Genomic DNA, 27,890 nt, shown 5'->3' on the forward strand with positions numbered 1-27,890 from the left:
AGATAATAAAATACGCTGAAGATCTTGGGAGTGCCCAATATCCTATGAAAGCTAATGAAATTTATAAAACTATCAAATAGAATTGGAACTGTAAGCAAGTCTATTTTGGATAATTGGGGCAAAAACAGTATTGAGATGATTGTCAAGTGATTTATACTAAAAAAAATATCAAGATACCATAGGATATTGTGATAATTTAATGTGTAGATATACTAATAATCAAATAAGTGTGAAAAAAGTGTTGTGATCAATTAAACAATCATAAACAAGTAAAATCAAGATAGGAACAACGTGATATAGGAGAAAAACCCTTAATCCTTTCGGATCTCCGGCATAAAACATCGGGAGGTGATAAACTCACATGCCTTAGAACTTATATTAAATCAATAAAAATGGTTACATGTGCTAGCTGGTCTCCGAGAGAAAGTGTTTGTGATCAAGTGTCGAGAGAATCAACGAGAAAATGAGAAGTGAATGTGTTCGTGTGCGTGTGATCATCTAGTCTTTTATAGATAACGATAATAGCTAAAATTCCAAGAATCTTGGGATTCTCCTTGATCTTTGTTTGAGCCGGATTTCTCGACGGTCGTCAACGTTCTTTTAGTATTGACCACATGATATGACTTGGTCTTCTTCTTTTCAGTTAGGTATTAAGCCCCTGCATAAGATAACTAATTTAAATACATACAACATACAATCCATTTCTAACTTAAGCATTACACAGCAATATCGGGGAAACCCTGGTATAGCTCTAGATATTTCTTGTTTACATCCACAAATTGCATGTGAGAAGTACCTAACCAAACCTTAACGACAATCGGAAAAAGGTTCGTAACATTAGTACCTTTTGATTAAAATTACATTATATAGCAATGTTCCTTTCATAAAATCCAATTTTATATTTTTTGACTCGATCAAATTTTAAAATTAATATATTATATTAAAGTTTGACGTTTGAGCACTTAAGAAACATATATAAACTTTTTTAAAAAAACTTTCATTTAATTATCTAAGGTTTGGAGTTTGATAAGTCTCTAAAATCTCCATTTTAAACTTCGAAATTTAATATTTCAAAATTTGTGGTAATTAAGGTTTTTATAAAACACAAATGTTTTTATTTCAAAACGATAATATGTTACATCGTATGTTTATAAGTCAAACTTTGAAAACCAAACACCATGTAATGTTATTTATGTTAAAAAATTATTTAGCATGTGAAATCATATTAAACAACTACAACATAATATCAACATAAATATAAATAACACAAGCTTGTATAATTGCATAAATGAAGCCATGACCAAGTGAATGTTTGTGAGCCATCATACAAGTACTATGTCCTTTGCTAAAGGGATAAAATGGACCAAATGATTCCCATGTTGCTTTTTATCCTCCAACTTTTTTTGACACCTTCTTGTAACAAGAGTTCAAGATTTTATAAAATTGATAAAAACGTTTATAAAATCATGGGTACCACGTGTTTCTCCAAAATGGTTATCAACTTCATTTTGTTAAATTTTATATAAATAAACTAGTCTAATACTAATCTATTACTTACAGAATAATAAAGATGAAACTAACTATAATTTATATACTGTATGAATGAAAGAATATTACAACCATTTTATAAACTCAAACACATACAACAACACAAATGTTTCATGGCTTGTTTATGCAAACAATAATACATTAACATATAAAAATAACATTATTTTTCTAAGACAAATTTAATGACAAAATATGCATGTAAACTTTTGTCACATAAAATAATAATTATAAAGTTATCATATAAAATATGTATGAACTTATTTTTTTTGTAATAAAAACAAGTTATCTATATTTTCCAAAAAACAAATAGTATCCAAATAGTCAAATAATCTAACCAAGCTTGTATGCTGGCTCTGATACTAATTGTTGGGTTTATATTCAAAATTAGTTTCAAAAATTCAAGTTTAGCAATGGAAGTATTTTAAAACAAGTATCATAATTTATTTTCTACAAGGATCATCTTGTAATCAAATGAAAGATTAAGACAACCATAGAAAGAAAAGAATAACAGTCTTTTTAGAATTTGATTCCTCAAGGGGAGGCTTGAAAGTTGATAGAGATGCCAAGAGAGACTTAAAGTATAACTCCTCTACATGTATCCACCAAGTGTTAGCCACTAAAGATTCTAGTCTTCTCCTGTATTAAGTACTTCTTAAACCTCTAAAAACTAATACTAAATTATTCTTAAAAGAGGATCTTATTAAACACAATAATCTAGACAACTCTTTGTAAGAGAGAGGGTAGGGAAAGAGCTTATAAGCTCTTCAATTTCGTAGAGAGAAAATAGAAGAAGATATAGTAACAAATTAACTAGTTATTCATATCTTTATATACTTGCACGAATTTATCTTAAAACCATACTTCCATCAAGTCAAAGCATGGCTCTTGAAACAACGTTCAGGTGTAAGAGGTTGCTTCACAAGAAAACTCACCCATACTATGGGGGGTCTAAGGTTTTGACGACTAAAAGTCAAAGATATTTTGTCTTTTATTCCATATCTTATTTAACATGTACATATACATCATATTGGTGAATTCTAAATAGTCCAGTTAAATTACACAGCATATAAGTCATACCTTATGATTTACTAGTTGTTTTTCTTTCTTAAAAATGTTACTTTCATAAAATATAAATTTCCCAACTAAATACAAGAGATGATAATATTTATAACTAATCAAGTTCTAATAAATAACCAATAAGTATATACTTGCTATAAAGTGTGACCCTATAGGATCATATGTTATTACCAAATATCATTCTATATTGATTCTTCAAGAGCTTTCATTACTTTAATTTCTTTAGTTTTGATTATGAGCTAAGTTCTAAATATTTATGTTTAGAAGTAGATCAAGTTATTTATTATAGATTTATTCATTGAAAGGATATTAGAGTTTGTTTAATCTATTATGTTTTGGCTTGATTAAATATCCATGAATACTATGATTGATGTTTTTATATTTATGAAACTGAGATGCATGAGTTATATTGGCTTCGGATTATGTTGCTTGAATAATAGCTATGCTACCAACATAGGCAATTATAATTAGATGATGGTATGCCTAGGTTAGATATAAGTATGTTAATTTAATGTGGATGATACATAATCTAACAATGCTGTTTTTAGAGGTTATCTCTAGTGATGAGACCAATCACACTAATTAAGTCTTACATGATATGATTTAATAGAATGAATCCAGGAAAGTTATCATTGATGCTAGATAACTAAGAAACATATGATTAAGGATATTGATAATTAATCTATTCACTTTAGGAATCGGTGAACAACTGCTAGCATCTTTTACACTTCATTTGAATCAACAAAAATCATTAACGAATTCGAAATGTAAACAAAAGTATCTTTATTATTACTACCAAAAGTATCTTTATGAATACTATTATTTACTTTGTCTTTTACTTTTTAAATTTCATAATTAAATTCTCTTCTAAGATCTTTAAAACTAGTACAACCCTGTTCCCCTTGAGTTTGACACTCAGTCCTACCACTCCTATAATATTCATCGACTAGGTATACTTCATGGTGGTAACTAGTTTAAGTCTCGGTAATTAGCAAAATTAAAGGACTGTTGTTTAAAATTGCCTCAAATTTTTAAGTAGATTTCACCACATCAATAACATCATGATCTTAAATGTTCCATACATTTGGTCATGGTGGTTTAGACAAAATAGGAGGGGGGGGGGGAGAGTATGTATCATGTAAGGTGAGTCAAAGAAGAGAAATATATATATATATATATATATATATATATATATGGTAAGGGGATGTGCATAACTCTACAAATTTTTAGAATGGTAGGACGAAGGAGCTATATACCCTTAGGGGAAATATATTTGTCAAAAGAAACAGTATTTGAAAAGATGATTTTATTAGTGAAAATATCCAAGACCAATATACACAGCGACATTAAGGGTACCCCAAGAAATATGCACAATGTGGTGCAGGGTATTGATTTGTATAACATGGTAAGTTGAGGGTAACATAAGCACCCAAACATATGCAGGTGATCATCGGTAGGATGGGTCTGAAAAATATGAAAGATAGGAGTGTCATTGTTTATGGTGAAAAGCGATAGGGATTTAATATATAATTGCCAATGTGGAGAGCATTGACCCAAAAATAAGGAGATTGTCGTGAAAAATTAGACTGTGTATGGTATTATTGATTATACAAAGCATTTAAAAACGAAATTATATCCCATTGTGATTTTTGGAAAGATACATTATCATACTCACCGTTGTTGTCAAATTGGAATGATTTTATGTTTCAACAAAGTTGAGTTTATGTAAATGTACGAAAATGTTTAAATTTTGTGAGAACATCATATATGTAATTGAAAAAAAGTAGAAAATGGAGACATCTAAACATCCGAGTGGATAATCTAAAAAGGAACGAGACAAATAAATCAGACAAATAAAATGGAAGCCTAGTAAGTTTGCCTAGTTTACATGCTTGATAAGAAATACAAAACTAGTCATTATTATAAAAAATAAAATGACTAGACTACACCGTATGAAAGGCTCGATCACTAAGATGACTGAGTTATTCATGCCAAAAGAAGGATCTAGAATACATGAGAGATTTAGGAGTAGGAGATGTGACCAGATAAAGGTCATCCACACTATTATATCATAGAAGTATTTTTTTAGTCTAGTAGTCCATCATAAAAAACCAAACTCCTTAACTTTAATATAGCATTTGTTAGTAGAGTAAACTAACGAAAACAATAATGTTTTTTTATTATATTTGGGTAATAAGGACATTGTGTAGTGTATGGGTAGGTAAGGGATATGTATGTAAGAGTGCCCTAATCTTATAACAAGAGTCTTGGATATATTTCCAACTATTGAATGAAAAGGACTCTTATTGCAAAGCATATATATGATACCTTTGTTCAAGTAAAGGTTCAGGGTGGCACCCATGTTCATAAACCTATCATTTTCTAAGTAATCATGAAGGTTTATTAATTTGAGCATCTAAGGAAAGTTGTAGGTTGGTTAGGATGGGTTGCATAAACCATGTCCAAGGCGATGTAGGGCTAAAATAATAGGCTTGGGGGTGTATGTTGGCATGTACATGGGTTATGGGTTATACCTAGAGTGAACACATGGACGAGTCGATTGATCCCCACATACTGTTAAAATGATGCTCAATGGGGGAAAAGACGATGTAGCCCAAGGAGGGGCATAAGGTGTGTTAGCGTTGTCAGTAACCCTATTCTACATAGGTGGTTGTTATGTCAAGGTGAAGATCAACTGGCACTAACTATGGTAGTAGGTTTCTACTTTTTCGGGGCGACTATTGATAATTGTTTTCGTTGTTCAGTTGGCGGTCATTGGTTCTACCATGATTTAGACCATTTTCCCCATAAATATTCAGATTGGTCTTTGGGTTTTAGAATAGTTAGGGAGGAGGGTGAATCTATATGTAGGGATTGGCGTTCAACTAGAGACATTCTTTACTCTTTGAGGAGGAGGAAGGTTCTTCCTTCCAAAAACGTAGAAAGAGGGGACCGACGATGGATCAAGCTTGCAATATAATCATAATTAACGGTCAAACCATTTATCATGTATGTGATAATAATAAATTTAGAGGAATGAAATTGCTTCTTATTTTCTAAATAATAAAAAACGAATACAGGGAGTTCCTTATATAGGAGTAAAAGCTAAAGATAAGCTAAAGATAAGTATAAAGGTTAATAATTATCCTAACCCTTGTACAGCAAGAAACGAGTAAAAGAAGGAAATTAAAATTAATCTCAACACTCCCTCTCAAGTTGGACTGTGTAAATCACGAACACCCAACTTGCTGCAAAGAAACCGAAAACGATCCGCTCCCAAAGCTTTAGTAAATATGTTTGTAGTTTGAAATTCAGAACGTATAGCACAAGGTTTAATTTCGCCATTAGTTACTCGTTCTCTAACAAAATAGCAATCCATCTTTACGTGTTTTGTCCACTCATGATATACTGGATTGACAAAAATATGTCTAGCAGCTTCATTGGCACACATTAAGGGAGTTTCTCCTACTTGAGAAGCATCAAAATCTTCTAGAATCCATCGTAACCAAATCACCTCGCACACGATGCTAGCCATAGACCTATACTCTACTTCATTTGAATATCTAGCCACAACACTTTGTTTCTTCGTTCGCCATGAAACAGGAGATCCACCCAAACTAATAAAACAACATGTACAAGACTTTCTTGTAGATGGGCAAGTCAACCAGCTAGCATCGCAATACGCCACTAAGTTGAGGTTACCAGATGAGGTAAAAACAAACCTTGTCCTGGAGTGGTTTTCAGGTAACGTAACACCCTGTGTGCAGCATCCAAATGTGTTTTCCTTGGTTTGCTGAAAAACTGACTTAACTAGTTCACTGAAAAAGTTATATCTGGTCGGGTAACCGTGAGATAAAGCAATCTGCCCACCAATCTCCTATATTGTGTTGCATAAATTTCTGGACTTCCATCTTCTTTATGGAGACGTAAGTTTTGTTCCATGGGGAATAAGCTGGGATGACTTCCTTGAACACCACAATCGTTTAGTATATCAAGCATATATTTTCGTTGACTGATAACAAAACCTTCAGAAGAACGAGCTACTTCAATCCCAAGGAAATATTTTAGTGGTCCCAAGTTCTTGATGCTAAATTGCGACTGCAGGTATGTTTTTACTTCTTCCAACCTTTTCTCATCGTTTCCCATTAAAAGAAGATCATCCACGTATATGAGAGCTATGAGGTGAATGGACCCGTTTCGAAAGGTGAACATAGAGTGATCTTCCTTAGACTGCCGAAAACCAGTTCCAACAAGTGCATTGGTAAATTTTTGGTACCATTTTCTAGACGCTTGGCGCAAACCATATATCGATTTTTGAAGTTTACAAACTCGATCTTCACTTGGCCTAGAAAAACCTCGAGGGATTGTCATATAGACTTCCTCTTCTAAATCTCCATGTAAGAATGCGTTGTTTACATCCATTTGATGAACTAACCATTGTTTCTTGGATGCTATCGCCAAGGCACATCGAACTGTAACTAATTTTGCTACCGGAGCAAATGTCTCGTGAAAATCTACGCCTTCGACTTGTGTATACCCTTTTGCTACGAGACGGGCTTTGTATCGCTCAACTTTACCATCCGGCCTGTATTTTATCTTGTACAACCATTTTGAATCAATTAGTTTCTTTCCAGGAGGAAGAGAGGTAAGAACCCAAGTTCCATTATCTTCAAGAGCTTGAATTTCTTTACTCATTGCCTCTCTCCAATTTGGGTCAACAATTGCTTGAGAAAAGTGTTTAGGCTCATCATGTGAAGTCATGGCCGCTAGGAAGGCCTTGTGAGACTTAGAAAATTTATTATAAGAAACAAATTGAGATATAGAATGTATCGTTGAGGATTTTGATTCAGGAACATTGGCGGGAACAATGGTGGAATGCTCGAGTGAGGGTGGCAAATCAATGACAAACTCATTTAAATGCTTAGGTTTGGTTTTCATCCTTGTACTTCACCAATTTTATTTTTGTGGAGTCTCATTGATAGTCGATGGTCCAATCTCTTCATGATCTTCAACAATATTGTCACCGTGACTTTGCTCGTTATGTTCGTTTTCTGATGACTCATTTCTAGTTTCAGTCTGATCTGTGATCGGTTCTTCTTGAAAGGCATTTTTCTGGTCATCCCACTCATCTACTTCTCTTTGAATCTTGTTTAAATCTTTAGCAAAACTTGTTTCATTTAAGTCCTTATGACTCCCATAATCCTTTCCAAATGGAAAAATATTTTCTACAAAAGTGGCATTACGACTAACATAGAATTTTTCTTCCTTTAAATCGAAAAATTTATATCCTTTTTGTCCCATTGGGTAGCCTAAGAATACACACGGTTTTCCTCTTTCACCAAACTTTTCCTTATTTCCAACGTTGTCATGGACGTATGCCAAGCATCCAAACACCTTTAGATGATTGTAAGATGGGGTTTTTCCAAGTAGAATTTCATGTGGGGTTCTATTCTCAAGAACTTTTGTGGGTAACTTATTGATGATATATGCTGCCGTTAAAATGCAATCTCCCCAAAATTCTATTGGTAATGATGCTTGAAAACGTAGTGCCCTACCCATTTCCAAAAGATGTCTGTGTTTTCTTTCAACTACGCCATTTTGCTGTGGCGTATAAGGACATGAGTTTTCTAAAATAATTCATTGATCTCTATAGAATTCTATCATATATATATATACTTGAATTCTGAGCCATTGTCTGTTCTAATTCTTTTAACTCTTGTGTCAAATTGTGTCTTAGTCATGTTACAAAAAGATGTGAGTAAACGCCCGACCTCGGATTTATACCTCATTAAATAAACCCAAACTCCTCTACTATAATCATCAACAATTGACAAAAAATAGTGTTCTCCATTTATAGTAGCATTTTGGTACGGACCCCATATATCGACATGTATTAAATCAAAACTCTTTATTGTTTTAGAAAAACTAATGGGAAAAGGTAGTTTGGTTTGCTTTGCTCTAAGACATGAATCACAAAACTGATTACAATTATCTACATCTATTTGTTGTAACCTTTTCAATACTCCCTCTGAAGTGTGTCCCAATCTTCTATGACAAATCATCTCTTTATTTAAAGTTACCATCGCAACCCTACATTCCTTGAACGACTCTAAATAGTAAAATCCACCACGTTCCTTACCCGTCCCAATCAGGTTCCTCGAACATAAGTCCTATATATAACATGTTTTTGGAAGAAAGGTTAGTGAGCAATTTAAGTCATTCGAAAAACGACTTACTGGAAGTAGATTACAGTTGAAATTTGGAACATTCAACACATCTCTTAGCTCAAAGTTATATGAGAGATGTATATCACCAATATTTTCAATAAGGATAGATGTACCATTTGGTATGGTCACAAAACTACTATCTTTACTAGTTTTGGGATTTTTAACCATTCTTTATGTGGGGTTATATGCTCACTAGCCCCAGAATCAATGATCCAAGAATGTGGAGTTGTAATCTTACCATTAATGTAAGCTTTTAGGTTATTCTTACCACTCATGTTAGCCTTAGGAAGGTTATCACCAATTTTCGATGCCCTGAGCATTCTCAAAAGATCCTCATACTCTTCTTTTGTAATTGTAGAAGAGCATGTTTCTTCTACAACTACAGCAGCCTTAGCTTGCACCTTTTGTTTTCCAGCCTGGGTCTTTGCATTTGTGGATTTCGAGTTCCACCACTCCGGGTAGCCGATTAATTCAAAACAGCCTTCAACCATGTGACCGGTTTTGTGACAATGCATACACCATTTATCCTCAGTTCTTCTTCGATTTTCTTGTCTTATACTTGATTGTGGTCCAACTTTATTATTTTGGCGAGGTGCAGATCTTCCTGTTGTTTGGAACACAGACGAATTGGAGTTGTAATTTCGTGCAGTTCCAATCTGGCACTACTGTTCATCCTAGCTAACAAGGTGATAAGCCGCATTTAAAGTGGGCAAAGGGCTACTGCTAAGGATTTGGGTTCTTACAGCATTAAATTCCTCATTCAGCCCCATAAGGAAATCGTAAAGATGTTCTTTGTCATGGAGTCTAGCAATCTCTTTATTGATTTCGCATTTACATCCTTTACAAGAACACGTGGGAATCTGACTTATGGACCGAATCTCATCCCACACACCTCTTAATTTTGTGTAGTATGAGGAAACAGTCATGTTGCCTTGTTGTATGGTAGTGATAATTCTTCGCAATTCATACGCTCGTGAAGCGTTCTCTTTTCCAAACCTTTCTTTGAGATCAAGCCAGATCTCATGGGCAGTGACAACATATTTCACACTTCCTTTTATCTCGTTCTCCATGGCGCTCACAAGCCATCCACGCACCATGGCGTTACATCTCTTCTAGTTGCTCAAATCGGCTGAATCTTCTTGTGGCATGGGTAGAGTTCCGTCAACGAACCCGAATTTGTTTTTGGCATAGAGGGCATTCGACATCTCATTTTCCCAGTCACCATAATTTCCATCAAGTAAGAGATTTTCTCCCACAAAGTTTTGCCCTGGATGGTCTGAACTCACAAGAAAATAAGGAGAAGATACATCGAGTGCAGGCTTCTCTCCTTTGGACGATCCTGATGCGTCCGAGCCTGTCATCACAGATGAATACTAGGATTATATTCCCAGGTTTCACTCTGATACCATAATAAATTTAGAGGAATGAAATTGCTTCTTATTTTCTGAATAATAAAAAACGAATACAGGGAGCTCCTTATATAGGAGTAAAAGCTAAAGATAAGCTAAAAATAAGTATAAAGGTTAATAATTATCCTAACCCTTGTCCAGCAAGAAACGGGTAAAAGAAGGAAATTAAAATTAATCTCAACAGATAATGTTCTTTTCAAGAACTCTACACTCTATATTATTGAGCAAGTCGGATATAGCCTTGGTTTAGCGTATTAGGAGATTATATCATCACCAATCATGGTACTCTATTGTTCTTTATCAAGTTAAATCGACTTCACATCCTTCTTCATACATAACAAAATCCCCAAATTGAGGTAAATGGATTGGGGTGTAGAATTCTTCTTGAATATCATATGGTGAAGGGACCAAGAAATCGTCCTATAGATCCATAGATACCCAATGGAATCAATTTTTGTCCAATCAGGGGTTAGGAGGGTGAGACAACTAAGCATCACTAGAGCCATCAATTCGTTCAATTATGTTAAATCCGATACAATGGGTTTCAAAAAAATCTCTTTCAAACATCATAATTAAGACAGACGAGATCAAGAACAAGAGAGATGAAAGCCAATTGGAATTAGTGACCTTGTAGGGTTTTTATGTGGTACGAGACAACTTGGGTGAGGGGATGGAAGAATCATGGTTAGTCATGCAAGTCGAGGCATTGATCGATTGTGAGAAGGGTCAAAGGAGACAAAAATATAATAGAAACAAAAATAAGGCTAGGGTTTTAGGGCATTTCGCACAAAATACCACACAAAAATATTATTATCTTATGCAACTTACAACTTTGACCATTTTGATTAAATTTAATGATTAACCTTCTACATTTTGTTTTAGCTAGGTATATTTATTGTTATATGACGGGCAATATCAGTTACGAAATCCAACAAACATTTCTCTTTTGAATGAAGAAATTTACATTATTTGAAATGAGCCGATAGTTCAAACATGGTTACTTCTTATGTAAAAAGCATGTGTAAAATGATAATTGCTAGCAGTTATTGAGGGTCGTAAATGCCCACATGCCAATGTTAGTTGTTTCCCCTACGGCCCCTACCCAGCCAAATCGATCAGAAAGAGCCAACTAATTAGTCATATTCCTATTTATATCATTAGATGCTTCGACCAACTAACCACAACTTCGATTTTGTGTCTGTCAATTCGTTTAAAAAAAATAAATGTTTCGTTAAAATAATCAAAACAAGTACATATTTTTCCACATCGATTAAATCCGTCAAACCAATTAGTCCGTAGGAGTGGGGATTGGCCAAGTTCGGTATATATGAGGTGGAGGTTTTTTTTTTCTTTTATTTTTTTTAACAGTTAATTATAAATTTATTAAAAAAAAAATAAAAAACTCTAGTTAGGAACTAGAGCACAAAAACATTGTAAATAGTTTACAGTATATTGCCGAGCAAACCCATTTAAAAGCACATTTTTTATATCTACGAATAGAATCAAAAATATCTATTTTTTTTTATCTTATCACCTTCAAAAATTTTATCATTTCAAAATTACTACATATACCTATAAAATAGTGCACACAAAGGTGAAATAGAACTCGGCAAAGAGCAGAATATCGTCCTCTCACCACGGCATATTCCTCTCACCACGGTATGTCAAGTTTTTGTATGGAGCTCTATAGCATTTTGTCCTCTCTCTCTCTCTCTCTCTCTCTCTCTCTCTCTCTCTCTCTCTCTCTCTCTCTCTCTCTCTCTCTCTCTCTCTCTCTCTCTCTCTCTCTCTCTCTCTCTCTCTCTCTCTCTCTCTCTCTCTCTCTCTCTCCAGACAAAGACCAAAGCTAATATTGGGAGGGATCTCGACTGAGGTGGAACTCAGTATATTGGTATATTCTAAACCACACCCCTCAGCCTTAAAGTCAACTTCTTTGGATTGGTTTGATAGAGGGATGAGCATAAGGACCGGGGAACCGGCCGGAACCGGTATCGGTACTGGAACCGGTCGGGCCACGACCGGGACGTTATTTTTGTGGATTTTTGGAACCGGGAACCGGTAGGAACCGGAACCGATATAACTGAAACCAGTAGAACCGACAAAAACCAAAACCGTATGATGGTAATTTTCGATGACCGGTTCCAACATTTGAAGACACGACAAGAACCGGTATGAATCGGGAACCGGTAGAACCGCCGGGCCGGTTCGGTTCTTGATTTGGCCGAAGCCGGTTCCCGGATCGGGTCGGTTCCGATCAGTTCGGTCCTTTTGTTCATCCTTAGTTTGATAGTGTGACTAAATTTTTTGTTGGTCTAATATATAAAATCTGCAATGGAAATCGAATTGTTGTTGTTAGAAAAAGAAACCATCCAATATTATCTCTAAAAACAAGTTTATAACAAAAAGTTAATAGCAAGCTTACAATGGAGAAAATAAATAAGCAAGTTTATAACTCATAAAGCATAATAATGTAATATTATGCAATAGAAAAATACACATCGTCATAATCATTGAATTAGACAACTATTTAAAGTTCTACATCATTAGAAACTTGAGCAGTTTACTTTAAATCTAGAATATAAGGTCAGATAAAAGATAACGATGAGCAGCGAAACTGGGTATCCGTTTTCAGAATTGAAACCGTCGGTTCCGGAATCGAAACCTCCTTCGACGATTCACGTTTTTCATTTTTACGGAACCGCTACCCGTTGGGTACCCGCCAGTATATATATATATATATATATATATATATATATATATATATATATATATATATATATATATATGACAATCACATACCTTATAAGTATCCTCTTTAATAATATCATTTAAAATTCAACAATTTAAAATAATTTGTTTTGAACAAATGTACATATATAATTTTGGCTTTGAAATTAAACTATCTATTTTTAAAATAAATTTATAGATAATAAACATAAGTTACTGTTATTGTTATGTTCAAGTTAAATTCTAACTCATAGAAATATTTGTTTAGCTATGGATTTCAATTTCTTGAATGCCAACTCAAAGATATAATTTTAAATGTTTTAAAAAATTTAATAAAATTAACGAATCGCATACCTGCTAATGGAACTACTATCCGCCGATTTTGGTTCCAGTTCCAACATTTTAGGAACCGTCGTTTCCGTTTCTTGTTCCGGTTCCAAATAATTAATGCAATACGCTCATCCTTAATAAAAGATACCATTAGTGATGAAATACGAAAGAGAATTAAAGAATAAATCGAAGAGATTAGTTCGAATTCGCATATGAGTTCCACTTATATAAATTTAAATAATACTACAAAGCATAATGTAAATATATTTGTTAAGTCCGGCAGAAACATCCGGTTTAGTTCCAAACAACAAACCAGTCCATATCACACGCTTAAATAAAATCCAAATTAGTCATCCATTTCAATTATTATTAACTAATGTTATTTTATTTATTTATTTATTTATTTTGGCCAGCTTTCGCGCACCAACTAATCCTCGCTACAAATATAAAGCTTTGCGTCATGCCCTGAAACTACCGCAGACGAACTTCCATGGCCACAAGGCTGAGTGGTGCCAAGATTTGAACATTGGTCAATAGGCTATCCACCATATTATTAACTAAGTTTTTTTTGTCCGGAAACCCTCGTTAGTAAAGTCCCCTTTCCAAAAAAAACTTAGTTATTAACTGAGTTTTAACATGTAGAAGCTATGATTAACAAATTAAACGGATATTGATAGTTCAAAATCATAATTATTAATTAATTATTTTCAAATAATTATTAATTTATAGAGTTATATGATTTGCATGTATTTTATAATAGTTGATTAAAATTATAATATAAAATGTTGTGCATATACGGTTAATGTTCTTTATATGTATAAAAAGATAATGATAATGTATATTGAAATATAAAATTGAGTTAACTAAAAAATAACCAAAATCAATTATGTAAATGTAATTGTTATACGATAAATTCAAAGTTCACTTAATATATATATATATATATATATATATATATATATATATATATATATATATATATATATATATATATATATATATATATATATATATATAGGAGGGTTCAATTGAGAAAAAAAAGGTTGAGAATGGGAGAACCATTATCAGCCAATCATTTAATGAGCTTAAAAAATGCACGGTGACTAACTTGTAAATAATCCAAATACATTAATGAGCGGTGGCAAAATTGTAAATAATCAAAAAACATTAAACCGTCAGGGCACTTGAGTAATTTGATATCACGTCAAATATCGACAGAAAAGCACCATTTCCCTCTTCGATACACCATAACTCGAAAACCATTTGAAGAACAATCGACAAGAAGAAACACATTTGCAGAAGCATCAAATAACATAAACGAAGAAAAATGTCTTCCGATGAAAACATGAACGAGACCATTTCCTCACTCTTGACAATGAAAGGTAACCATCGGCGTTTTTTCTCGAGTTTTTAACGATTTCGAATCATTTCTAAAATTATCACTTGATTACTTGAAATTTCTCGTAATGTTCGAAAATTATTAGTTGATTTATAACTAAAAACATTGTTTTCACACTGTTCATTCTTCAAAAAAGGTTGTTTACTTCAATTTTACTTGAAATTTATGATACTCGTTCATTCTCGTAACCCTCCTTCGTTATTACTTTATTTACTTGAAATTTTTGTAAGAATCATTCATTATTATTTGATATATAAATGATTTTACATCATCTCTTAATTTTTCATCTTTATTCAAAACTATTCTGTCAAAATACAAACGTTACTTAACATTTTGCTTATGTTTTCCTAATATTAACTACTTACCCTTACAGAAACGACAACAACAGTGAAGAATACATATAAACGAAAACCAAAAACAAATCAAAAAGGTAAATAAAATATGTTCTGTTTACTTCTGAACACAAGCAAAACTAATATTCATTCGTGAATACGTATAGCTTGCTGCCATACATACATTATTAATATGTGAATACAACAAGAATTACTTACGTATGTTCTATTCACATATGAATATAACAAAACATATTCATATGTGAATAAAGAAAATATGAATACATATGTTTTATTCAAATATTCATTCATGAATATGTATGTTATATTAACATAGAACATAACTTACTGTCATACATACATTATTCATATGTGAATACAACAAGAATTACTTACATATGTTCTATTCACATATGAATATAAAAAAACATATTCATATGTGAATAAAAAAAATATGAATACATATGTTTTATTCAAATATTCATTCGTGAATATGTATGTTATATTCACATATGAATAGAACATAGCTTGCTGCCATACATACATTATTCAAATGCGAATACAACAAGAATCACTTACATATGTTCTATTCACATATGAATATAACAAAACATATTCATACGTGAATAAAAAAAATATGAATACATATGTTTTATTCAAATATTCATTCGTGAATATGTATGTTATATTCACATATGAATAGAACATAGCTTGCTGCCATACATACATTATTCAAATGCGAATACAACAAGAATCACTTACATATATTCTATTCACATATGAATATAACAAAACATATTCATACGTGAATAAAAAAATATGAATACATATGTTTTATTCAAATATTCATTCATGAATATGTATGTTATATTCACATATGAATAAAACATAGCTTGCTACCATACATACATTATTCAAATGTGAATACAACAAGAATCACTTACATATGTTCTATTCACATATGAATATAACAAAACATATTCATATGTGAATAAAAAAATATGAATACATATGTTTTATTCAAATATTCATTCGTAAATATCAAACTCATTTATCTTATACTTACTATTGAATGAATGTAAGAACACTAACATTTCCGATAAAGATTCACCAACAATGAGAGAAACAAGATCAATGCAGAAGAGGAAAAATGCGAAAGGTACAAAATTCCTATCATATCTAATATATTCATATATAATAAAATTGTGTGTATATATATATATATATATATATATATATATATATATATATATATATATTAGTTATATTTTTGAAATAAATAAATATTATTAAATCAACGAGCATATATCATATTCATATATCAGTAACTTATTCAAATATTATATATTTTCATTTCCCAGATAAAAAAGAAACAAAAGTACCAAAGAAAATGAAGCATCAAAGTAGGAAAAGTCCATCAAAAAGGAAAACTCCTGAAAAACAACCACTACAAGATTCAGACTTTGATTTTGAAAGTAGTCATCCATCGAAGAAGGCAAAAAAAAAAAGGAGTCACCAATCAAAAAAGACAAAAAAAACCAATGGTAAAAGAATTTTACTCAATGAAAAACAGATGTTCACTAGCAGTGGCGAGTCTAGAATAGAAAAACACATGGTTCACTAATTTTTATATAGTAAATTTTCTATATAAATTCAAAGATTTTATTGGTAAGGTAGGTCCTAAATTTTTCGTAAGATAGGTCAAAAAAAAAATTCAATAGAAATTTTGCATAAGTTAAAAAAATTAGGTGGGTCATTGGACCCACCTACCATGTGAATAGCCTCGCCACTGCACTAGAGGCATTACTATCTATAATCCTTGGGATGAGCAAAGAACAAAAAGAATCTGTAAGGTCTATGGGTTTTGGAGCTTTGTTAAAAATGAAAATCACGGATATACCACTGAAGCTGGGATTTTATGTTCTTCAAAAATTTGATTCTGAGAGAATGGTGATAGATATTGAAGGAAAGGAATTGAAAGTAACAGTAGAGTCTGTTCATGACATGTTAGGCATACCAATTGGTGGAACCAAACTTACACAACTGGATCAATGACCTAAGGATGATACAAGTTATGATGACTGGAAGCAACAATTTAAAAAAGATTCAATCATCCGACTGAGTGCAATCAAAAATGTTATTGTTTCTACCACACAAGCTGATTTCAATTTCAAATTGAACTTCTTAGTTCTTTTTGTCAACACTTTTTGCGAGTCAACATCAATGGGAAGATGCAACCTGTTTCCCTTGAGTTATATTTCAAGAAAAACAGATACCAGCAACATAGACTGGTGCAACTATGTTTTGGACTGTCTTGTCAGAACAAAAAACTCATACATACCATACTCAGATAACAGCTTCTTTGTTGGACCTTCAGCTTTCTTGGTGGTAAGTTATTATAATGTTTATACTCAATTTTTAATAATATTGATTATTCATAATCTAATAGCAAATATTCATATATGAATAAGAAAAATATATTTGTTCACACATAATGCTTTACATTACTTATTCATTTATGAATAAGTAAAAAATAATATTAGTTGTTCATATATGAATATCAATTAGTTATCATTTATGTGCAGTTGTTCTATGCTGATAACATCCACTCGGAAGCTTTAACAGTAACACGTAAACGTCCAACAATTTGTTATTAAAGTTCAGAGAAGATTAGATATCGAGAGACATTTGAACAAGAAAAAGGTAGATTTGGAGTTGGAGAATTAAACGAAGAATATGTTAATGAACAAAATGAAGGAGATACAGATCTCGAAGACAGTGATTCTGATAAAGATGAAGATCATTCTGTTGAGGTAGTTAGTTTTAACATGTTAATAATATATGATTACATTAAATTATTATATTAAATTCTAATCATATACTTCTTTTTGTTACATAGGCATATGAATCAAAAATATCAAAAATGATTAATAGTTTTGAGAGGATGAAGGAAAAGCTGAATTCAAAGCTTAATGATGCGATGACAAAGTTCCCTGAAAAGGAAAGTTTTAGAATTTTCAAAGAAAAGATGAAAAATATGATTGTTGAAGAAAAAACTAAAAGCACAACACTTTTTAATTTTCCAATTAATGAAATTGGAGTTGAAGGAATCAATTTGACACCAATAATGGGTCAAAAAACAAATGATCAAACAGAAAATGAAGATAAAGAGGGAAATGGTGAAGAAGACAGTGATAATGGTGCAAGTCAACCAGAAGTAGATTATTTGTTTGATTCAAATGAAGCAGATATTGAAGGAATAAGGAATGATGCAGATAAGAATCAAAAAGAAGGTGAAATTAGAGTAAAAGAGAAAGATGCAAAGAGGAATGAAAATCAGAATGATGAAGAAGAAAAAGATGATCATGCTGAGGAAACAAATAATCATGAAGAGACTATTCAACAAACTAAAAATCAAAATTTGTTGGATAAAGTTGTTGACAACATTGTGGACAATGTCCTTGGAATTAGAGTTTCAAGTTTAAATAGTCAAGAAGATGAAATCTGGAATCACCCTGAAATGAAAACTATTTTCGATAATATTGATATAGGTAAATTTTGTCTTAATTTTATTTTAAAAAAATATATAAAAATATCAATACACAATAAAAATTTTGTTTGTTAAATTATGACCAGGGTCACCAATGAGTACAGGTAAAACTAATACTCTTGCAGAAAAGGAAAAATTAGAAGGTGTCCATGAACAAGGAACAAAAGTTGAAAAAACAAAGGGAGATGATACAGGTAAATGAATGATTTAAAATATATTACAATATTTATATTGATTTTTTTAATAACATTGTTTATTCATAAATGAATAATATACTATATAAATGAATAAAAAATAAAAAATATTCATATATGATGTATATGTTTCAGGCAAGGAAAACTCTGAAGATAGAAATGAAGGAGGAACGGAAGCTAAGAACACGAAAGATGGATGTGAAGAAAAACAAACAGAAATTGAAAAAGGAAATGCAGAAGATAGAGGTAAATAGTTGATTCACTAATAAATGAATATAGTAAGTTTTATTATTCATAAATGAATAACACAATATATGAATAAATAAAAAATATAGTATTACTTATTCATAAATAATAATATGTATTACTTATTCATAAATGAATACATTACTTATTCACATATGATGATATGAATTACTTAATCACATTTCTTTATCTTTCAGGAAAGAAAAAGTCAGAAAATCAAAACAAGAAAGGAGAAAAAGCTGACAAGACAAAAGGAAATAAAGGAGGTAACAATTTGGATAAACATTTCAAAATATAAACTCAAATATTATAATTAACTTACAACTATTTGTATGATAAATCTCCTGGCATGCAGATACTCATCCAAGCTTTAGTCTAGGTCTCAGTCAAGATTCAGATCAAACTTCAAGTAAAAAATCTAATGAATCTTCACCAAAAAAAGCACTTACAAAGAAACAAATCAAAGACGACCATCAGAAGGTTGTTATCAGATTAGCAAAGAAAAATGTTCTTAATCCAAATCCAATCTCTGTATCAATTCCTACTGAAGTAGGACCATCAAAGCATGATCTGGATCAACCAAGAGAGAAGAAGTTTGCTGATGCTTTCAAATCACCTTTCAAATGCAGAATAACAAACACAAAACCCAAACTAACACATCAGGAGAGTATTGTCTGTGAATGGTTGTTTAACTTACAAGGCAATACATCGTAAGTAACTTTATTTTTTATATATATTCATATATGATTATTATATAGATAATAATCTATGACATTTTGATTATATATTTGCAGAGATGTGGTTGTCCAGACAAAATATGGTCAGATAGCAGAAATAGCAGTTATGGAAAGTCTATATGCAAACACAGAGATTTTTGGAGAAGTTTTAGACACTTGGTCTGATTTACTTAACCACCAACAACTGGAAAGGGATTTTGGAAATTCACCATACAGACTCTTCTTGAAAGTTGGAGTTTCTGTAAGTTTATGTTCTAACCTTAATTCCTTCCTTATTCATAAATGAATACACCAATATGATGTATTCATTTATGAATATTATATTTTTTACAACTTAAATTGACATATGATTATACAAATATGATGTATTCTTTAACATAATTATATATATTCAATCGAAATTCACATATGATTATATTGGTTACAGACTGCTTATCTAACTTCAACATTGTCTGATGAAAGAAAGTATGAAAAATTCAAGGAGAACTTTCATGACAGTACCAATGGGTACAAAAAAATCTTGAACATAAAAGATATTGACATGGTATGTTAATTAAAGTTGTTTTTTTATATATATATTTATCAACAAAATACTTACCATTATATACATAAAAACAGGTATTCTTTCCAGTTGTTAAAAGTGCTCACATTTTTGTGATTGTCTTCAACTTAAAGAAACCGTCAATTGAAATTCTAAACAATAGTGCAGTTGAGGGGGATTATGAAGGGAAATACGGAGTAATAATGAAACCTTTGGTATGTACCCAGTTCACAACAACATAAAAGAACCAATTTATTACATATCTAACTTTTATTTTATTTAATGATCAGAAAAATTTGTTTGTGAGATACTTTAAAGAAATAAACCATCCAAGAGCAAATGCAATCTCAAAATAAAGTATCAAACCCCAACGACTTGAAATGTCATTGAGAACAGTTAAAAACAAAGTTGATTGTGGGGTCTTTGCAATGAGACATATGGAGACCTATATGGGACAACCACTCTCAAAGTGGAAACCAGGTCTTCATAAAGAAAGTGCAGTTCAGCAAACTACTTTAGAGAAGCTCAGGCAAAGATATGCACACATAATGCTAACTTCTGAAATTAACATGTTGAAGGCTAAGGTGTTGGATCTTGCAGAAAAATATCAAAAAGTTGAATTCAAAGTGCGTACTGATCATGCATACAAAGCTATGCAAGCAATTCAAAAAAGGTTAAAAGAATATTAATGATTGCTTGTGAAGATGAAAGAATGTTGAAGTGTGATGCTATAGAACAGTTTGTGTTGAAGATGAATGGATTTGAAGTACATGTAAGATGATTCTACGAAACAAGTTTTAAATGGTTTGTTAAATATTGTTGAACATCGTTTTAATATTTTGTGAAAGTCTTATGAACAACTTTTATTATCTTGTGTTGAATGATTATGTAATAGAAACAACTTCGTTTATTTCTGTCAGTTTTTTATATTTAAATATTTTCAAATTTTATTTATGTTTATTCATAAATGAATACGAATATGATATCTTCATTTATGATTAAATTAGGAGTAATATGTCAGTATAACAAAGTTCATATATGAATATAACAAATTTCATATATGAATATAACTAACTTATTAGTAGAAACAAGTTTGCTTATTTATGTCATTTTTTTATATTCAAATATTTTCAAAATTTATTTTTATTTATTCATAAATGAATACGAATATGATATATTCATTTATGAATAAGTTCAAAGTAATATGTTAGTATAACAAAGTTCAGATATTAACATAAAAAAGTTCATATATGAACATTACTTATTTATTAGTATAACAAATTTCACATATTTATATTCATTTATAAATAATTCACAATATCAATATAACTTATTTTATAGTAATTTAAAAAACAAATATCAACATATCAATTTACCATATCAATATAAATGTGTATTATTCATACATGAATATTATTGTTTATTGTTTTTATCTGCATATATTCATAAATGAATAAAAAAAATCCCTAACTGTCTTTTGCTGATTTAGCAGCTCCAACTCTTTCTGGACAAGTACGTAAATTGTGTGGAACTCGCTTTCCACATCCTCAACACATTCTATGTTCTTTTTTAGAATTTTCATATGCTACTTCACCTGCACTTGGAATTCTTTTCTTGATTCCAGTACCTTTATTGCTTTGAACTTCAGGAACATGAATATTAATCTCTTCTGGAATAGGAATAGTAACACCCAAAAGCTTGCATACGACTTCACCATCTGTCTTGCTTTTCAATCCAGGAGAAATATAATCACTCTCAAATTCCTTCAACAACATTTGTTGTTTCTCAGCAAACAAAGTCAATCTCTTTTTGTCATCTCTTACAATATCCAAACATGATTCAAAACTATAATATGAATCATTGACTAGCTTTACATTTTTCACAATCACCTGAATCGGATTGAACAGAACTAAAACGATAATTTTTTGATATCACATCCTTTCTCCATCTCTTCAAAATGTACCTTTCATGAATTTCTTTAACACCACATCTCATCATTATTGTAAAAGCATGTCTGCATAAAACACTCATACACTTAAAATGTTCACAACTGCAATTTATTTCTTTCTCTTCAGCTTTTATTTCAACCTGATACAAAAACAAAATTTACACATTTACATTCATATAAGACTACTCATATCAACACTCATATATATTCATATATTCATATAATATTCATATATTCATATAATATTCATATATGAATATTATTACATTTTTCATAAAAAACAAGTAAAATTACCTTAAATTCATTTTTAAAATCACTTTTACTATTGTTGTGCTGCACAATGTAAACTTCCCGACCATCTTCAATACCAACATATGAGTACGTACAGAAAAAACATGCTTTATATATTTGTTTTTGCACCTCAAAAAATAATGTACTTGTATAAACCTTTGATGCTTGCAGTTCTATTTCTCGAGGTGTTTGCATTTTATATGATGCTTTCTTTGATGCCCTATCAAGCTCTCGTTGAGTATTCCTTTGCTTTTGAATGGCAGTGTCGTAATTCATCATGAAATTCAAAAGTAAGTTCCCACTTTCTGAATATGTATTAAAGAATGAATTCATACTCTCTGACCTCGATGTAGTCTTCATCAAACCACACATTGTAATATCACTAAAATATCCAGGTATCCATGAATCACGTATTGTAAACATGTCTTTAAACCATCTTGTGTCTTCAAGATTGAATTCCTTTATAAGCAAACCCCACTTCACCTCAAAAACATCAGGTTTCATATTAATGTCCCAAACAAGCTTCGAAAACCTTTTTCTAAAGTCTGTGTTTGTAAATAAATCATCTGATATCTGTATTAAAACAAAAATATTCATAAATGAATAAATAATAATAAGTAAAATAACAATCAATATTCATAAATGAATATACTAATAAGTAATATATTTCAAATATATTAAAATAATACCTTTTTTTCAACTTTTTCATTATATGCCACATACATAATCGGTGCTTTGAATTACGAAACACATTCTCAACAGCTTGTTTTATTGCAGCATCTTGATCAGTTAAAACAAGTGTTGGTTCTTTCCCATGAGTTTTAAGAAATGCTTTAAGCAACCAAGAGTAAGACTCAATGCTTTCATTGCTTAGCAACCCAGATCCAACAGTAACCGATTTTTTATGATGGTCAATAGCAGTAAACGGAACAAAAACCATTCGATACCTAACACACAAAAAAAATGTTCATTAGAGTCAATTTTTGATGTATTAATAAGTGAATATAAAAATATTTATATATGAATAAGCTATAAACAAAAGTAGATAAAATAACTTACTTGTTTGTTCGGAAAGTCGCATCAAACGAGATAACATCACCAAATTCAGCATAATATGCCTTCTCCATTTCATCAGCCCAAAACATACAGTCCAAAACATCATCTTGACAATTAAACTCAAATGAGTAATTTGGATAGTGAGCTCGACGGTCATTCATTGTGTTTACTATCATTTGGGCATCTTTATAACCAATAACCCTGTTGATATCTCTCCTTAAATTTTTATAGTCAACTACTTTGGGCTTTACAAACTCATACCCACCTCTCAGACTTGCCCTCAACTTATGAGCCATAGTTGGACCTATTTTTGATGTGGAAGCACGCACAATAAACTCTTTTTCTGAATATGACATTTGTCTCGCCTTTTTTAAATCGCTTCTCTTCTCAAGTGGATGTTTGTGAAGTTCATCAAACTGAAAAACTTTATAATCTGGAGTTCCATACACAGATTCAAATATAATCTTTGCTTGACAACCAATAGCTCTTGAATTTGAATTTCGTTTCCTCCTAACACCACTTGTACCTAATGTTTCACAAGATTTCTTTTTCTGTTTACCACCATGATTACATATAACATGTTTCTTCTTTATAATCTTGTTATCAAACCTTGACTGTGTGCTCAGTCTAACATCAAAACCACCAATTTCAGCATACTCAGAATACATTTTGATAGCCAACTTTAATGATTTGAAGATTAAACCCTTAAAAGGAATAAGTTGAACAGGTACATCTGGCTTATAGACATGTTCTCCAATTATATCATCAAAATATTGTGCATCATGTACTGAACTTGAAGATTCACCACCTAAAATAATAATGCATGAATAAAACAATAATATATATATATATATATATATATATATATATATATATATATATATGAATACATAAAACTCATATAAATAAAACAAAAAACATTCATATATGAATACATAAAATTCATGAGGATTCAAAATATATATAATAAAACATAACTTATTCATATATGAATAAAACGAAAAAAATAATAAATTCAAAATTACAATTAATACACGTTTATTCATAATATGAATAAGACAACAATTTATTCATTTTAACATATTCATATGTAAATAAAACATAACTAATTCATATATGAATAAAACGAAAAAATAATAAATTTGAAATTACAATTATCACACGTTTATTCATATATGAATAAGACAACAATTTATTCATATTAACATATTCATATGTAAATAAATGATAATCAATAAAATTAAAAACAACAAAATAATTCAATAACTGATACCTTCAAAAAATGAGTTCTCAACATCTTCTTCTTCACTCTCACTCATAGAAGAATACAAATCACCGTCAATAACACTAGAATTCGACATAATACACCAAATGATCTATATAAATAAACAAAAACAATTTTAATATCGAATATATCAAATATATCTCACAAAAAAAGTCGTAAATATGAAAACCTGGTTAATTTCGAATATATCTCACCTCAACGTACAAAATATCTGAAAGAAACTTAAATCATATATGATCATATGATGTAATTAAGCAATCTCTCTCAGTATAGAACGTAAAAACTACAACGATATAACTGATGGAATAAATATATGAAACTACTTAACAAAAATCAGGTGAAATAACTCCAATACATATTCGAAACTTGATAATCTTGATAATGAACTCCGATGAAACAACTCCAAAAGGAATATAATAATCGTAATTCAAAATAAATTATAAAAAGCAATAATCTTGATAATGAACTCCGATCTATCCGATTCAAACGATATACATACCTGATCAAATCGAAAACTCAAAACGAAGTAGAAAACTGAAACACAGATGCGAAACTTCACAATTAATTGAATGAAAACGTATAATTGCTAACGAGTTATATAAATAACTCCGATCTATCCGATTCAAACGATATACATACCTGATCAAATCGGAAGCTGATAAAGAAGTAGAAAACTGAAACACAGATGCAAAACTTCACGATTAATGGAATGAAAACGTATAATAGCTAACGAGTTATATAAAGAAAATAATCTTGATAATGAATTCCTCATATTCGATTCAAACGATATAAAGATATCATCAAATTGGAACTTGATAACACGAACATGTAAGTTCTATGTAAAAAAGTTACTAATTTACAAATATACCCTTAATGAAAATGGACACGCGTATTTTTTTAATTTGAACATGTTAGATAAATGATTGGCTGAGAATGATTCCCCCATTCTCAACCTTTTTTATTTTCTCAATTGAACCCACCTCTCTCTCTCTCTCTATATATATATATATATATATATATATATATATATATATATATATATATATATATATATATATATATATATATATATATATATATATATATATATATGGAGTGGTTCAAATGAGAACCACAAAAGATTAAGAACCCTAAAAACTCACATTTAATAAGTAATATGTATTGTGAATATTACTAAATATATTAAAATCTTAATTTTTGTCTGTTTGTTAAGTAAATGGCAAAATCATGTTTTTTAAGTCTAATATTTTCATTCATACCATCATTCTATATTTTTAACCCAAAATTTATGTAAAATGCAAATTTACACAGTCCATTTACAGTATAATAGACAAAATTCACAACTTAATACTATCTATTTTACACTAATTCACAAATTTAATGAATTCAAACCCAAACTTTACCACCACCACCATTAGCACACGCTGACACCGACCACTTTTGCCAACATTGCAACTATCTTTCCTTGAAAATCTGATCTGCATATATAGTCATGCAATGAGAGGGTAAATACTACATTCATAATTTAATAAACGTTTTAATTCACTCATATTGAATTTAATACAAAACAATTAAAAAAACTAATGCATTCTTACGTACTTATACAGCACAAAAAATAAACATATTCTAACATTAATACAGAAGTTCATTCATATATTTTAACAAAAAACTTAAAAAAAATCACTTAAAGTTGCAATCAGTTCACAAGTTAATATAACCAATTACCGTTTAATATATAAAATTCATAGCTTAATATATTAAATTAACAATTTGATACACTAAAATGTCATATTCTTATCTTAAAACTTACATTTACACTTTCAGATATCAGTTCACAGGTTAATATAATCAATTACCGTTTAATACATACAATTCACAACTTAATATAATTAATTCACTGTTTAAACAAAAAATTCATAGCTTAACGCAGTGAATTTAAAGTCTTATACACAAAAATCACAGTTTAATACACAAAATTAGGAGCTTAATATAGTCAATTCACAGTTTAAACAAAAAATTCACAACTTAATGTAGTTAATTCACAGTTGAAAACACAAAAATCATAGCTTAATACATAAAATTTATAAATTATTACAATAAATTCACAACTTAATAAACAAAAAGTATAAAATTCACAGTCATATTATCAACTTAAAACTCTTAATACAATCAATCATAAGTTTAATACATAAAATTCACAGATTAATACACAAAAACTATATATTCACATCCATATTATCAAATTAAAGTTTACATTTATACGTTCATATATGGAAGTATGTCTATGTATTAATTTGTGAATTTAATATAGCTTAAAATATAAAAAATTGCAATTTAATACAATATATCCATAGCTCATTTACAAGTATAATACAGTTAATTCACTGTTTAATAGCCAAAATTCACAACTTAATATAACAAATTCACGGTTTAATACACAAAATTCACAGCTTAATATAACATTACCGGAAAATCACTTCTTGTAAATCTAACATTTTGTTTTTAACGATAACGCTTGAAAACCACATGAAATGATTGCCAGAACATATCTCTGCCGAAACTCGTGACCAAAAAGCACACATAGTCGTGTTGAACTCACCGGGACGCGTAAACAGTAGTTAGAAAAGATTTGGCAACGATGAAAGAAGTCGCCGGAAGAGAAGAGGGGGAAGAGATCTTGCAGAAATCTTAGATCAAATTTCGTTGGCAATATGAGGACGTGATCCAGATCTGATACATTCGAGATCTACCGTATTTTAGTAAAAATCTGGTGGTTTTGGCGGCTGTCTAGAGCAGATCTGAAGAAAAAGTGGTGGCTCGTCGGAGCAGATCTGTCATCGAAGGAGGACACAGCGACGACTGTGGTGGTTCACCATAACAACGACAAAGAGGAGGGTTCCAGATCTGAAACTTCGATGACGTATTTAAGTGTTATCGCCGATGGTCGGAGGCTGGGATGTGGAGGCGTCGTCATCGGCAGTAACAGTGGTGAA

General features: G+C 30.7%; 2 protein-coding genes and 1 long non-coding RNA gene across 3 annotated transcripts; 1 reads left to right on the plus strand and 2 right to left on the minus strand.

Annotated features, from left to right (window-relative positions):
- Positions 1 to 9,526: 9,526 nt before the first annotated feature.
- LOC145059752 (uncharacterized) lies at positions 9,527 to 9,949 on the minus strand. Its single transcript, XM_079007544.1, has one exon. It carries the CDS (start codon positions 9,947 to 9,949, stop codon positions 9,527 to 9,529), a length of 423 nt encoding a protein of 140 aa, XP_078863670.1.
- Positions 9,950 to 18,693: 8,744 nt separating this feature from the next.
- LOC145058970 (uncharacterized) lies at positions 18,694 to 19,619 on the plus strand. The gene is made up of 4 exons (XR_013686591.1): positions 18,694 to 18,793; positions 18,929 to 19,039; positions 19,237 to 19,305; positions 19,395 to 19,619. It is a non-coding gene; the product is annotated as an uncharacterized LOC145058970 (long non-coding RNA).
- Positions 19,620 to 21,864: 2,245 nt separating this feature from the next.
- LOC145059753 (protein FAR1-RELATED SEQUENCE 5-like) lies at positions 21,865 to 26,530 on the minus strand. The gene is made up of 11 exons (XM_079007545.1): positions 26,503 to 26,530; positions 26,321 to 26,409; positions 26,157 to 26,163; positions 25,537 to 25,571; positions 25,397 to 25,450; positions 24,886 to 24,988; positions 23,616 to 24,420; positions 23,308 to 23,503; positions 22,713 to 23,129; positions 22,281 to 22,405; positions 21,865 to 22,162 (listed from the first exon to the last, which is right to left on the minus strand). Exons 1-11 carry the CDS (start codon positions 26,528 to 26,530, stop codon positions 21,865 to 21,867), a joined length of 2,157 nt encoding a protein of 718 aa, XP_078863671.1.
- Between the last annotated feature and the right edge of the window lie 1,360 nt (positions 26,531 to 27,890).

The sequence above is a fragment of the Lactuca serriola genome, chromosome 6 (genome assembly GCF_051521515.1).
Source record: "Lactuca serriola cultivar US96UC23 chromosome 6, Lser_US96UC23_V15, whole genome shotgun sequence".
NCBI classification, from domain to species: domain Eukaryota; kingdom Viridiplantae; phylum Streptophyta; class Magnoliopsida; order Asterales; family Asteraceae; genus Lactuca; species Lactuca serriola.

What these genes read in the sequence shown, in the direction of transcription:
- LOC145059752 (XM_079007544.1), bottom strand. Translation starts at nt 9,949, where the DNA reads ATGGTGCGTGGATGGCTTGTGAGCGCCATGGAGAACGAGATAAAAGGA.
- LOC145059753 (XM_079007545.1), bottom strand. Translation starts at nt 26,530, where the DNA reads ATGTTAGAATATGTTTATTTTTTGTGCT. An exon ending in TCAGCTTCCGATTTGATCAG is followed by an intron (nt 25,451 to 25,536) that starts GTATGTATATCG and finishes TTAATTGTGAAG; the next exon opens with TTTCGCATCTGTGTTTCAGT. An exon ending in GTTAAAGAAATTCATGAAAG is followed by an intron (nt 22,163 to 22,280) that starts GTACATTTTGAA and finishes TTCATATTATAG; the next exon opens with TTTTGAATCATGTTTGGATA.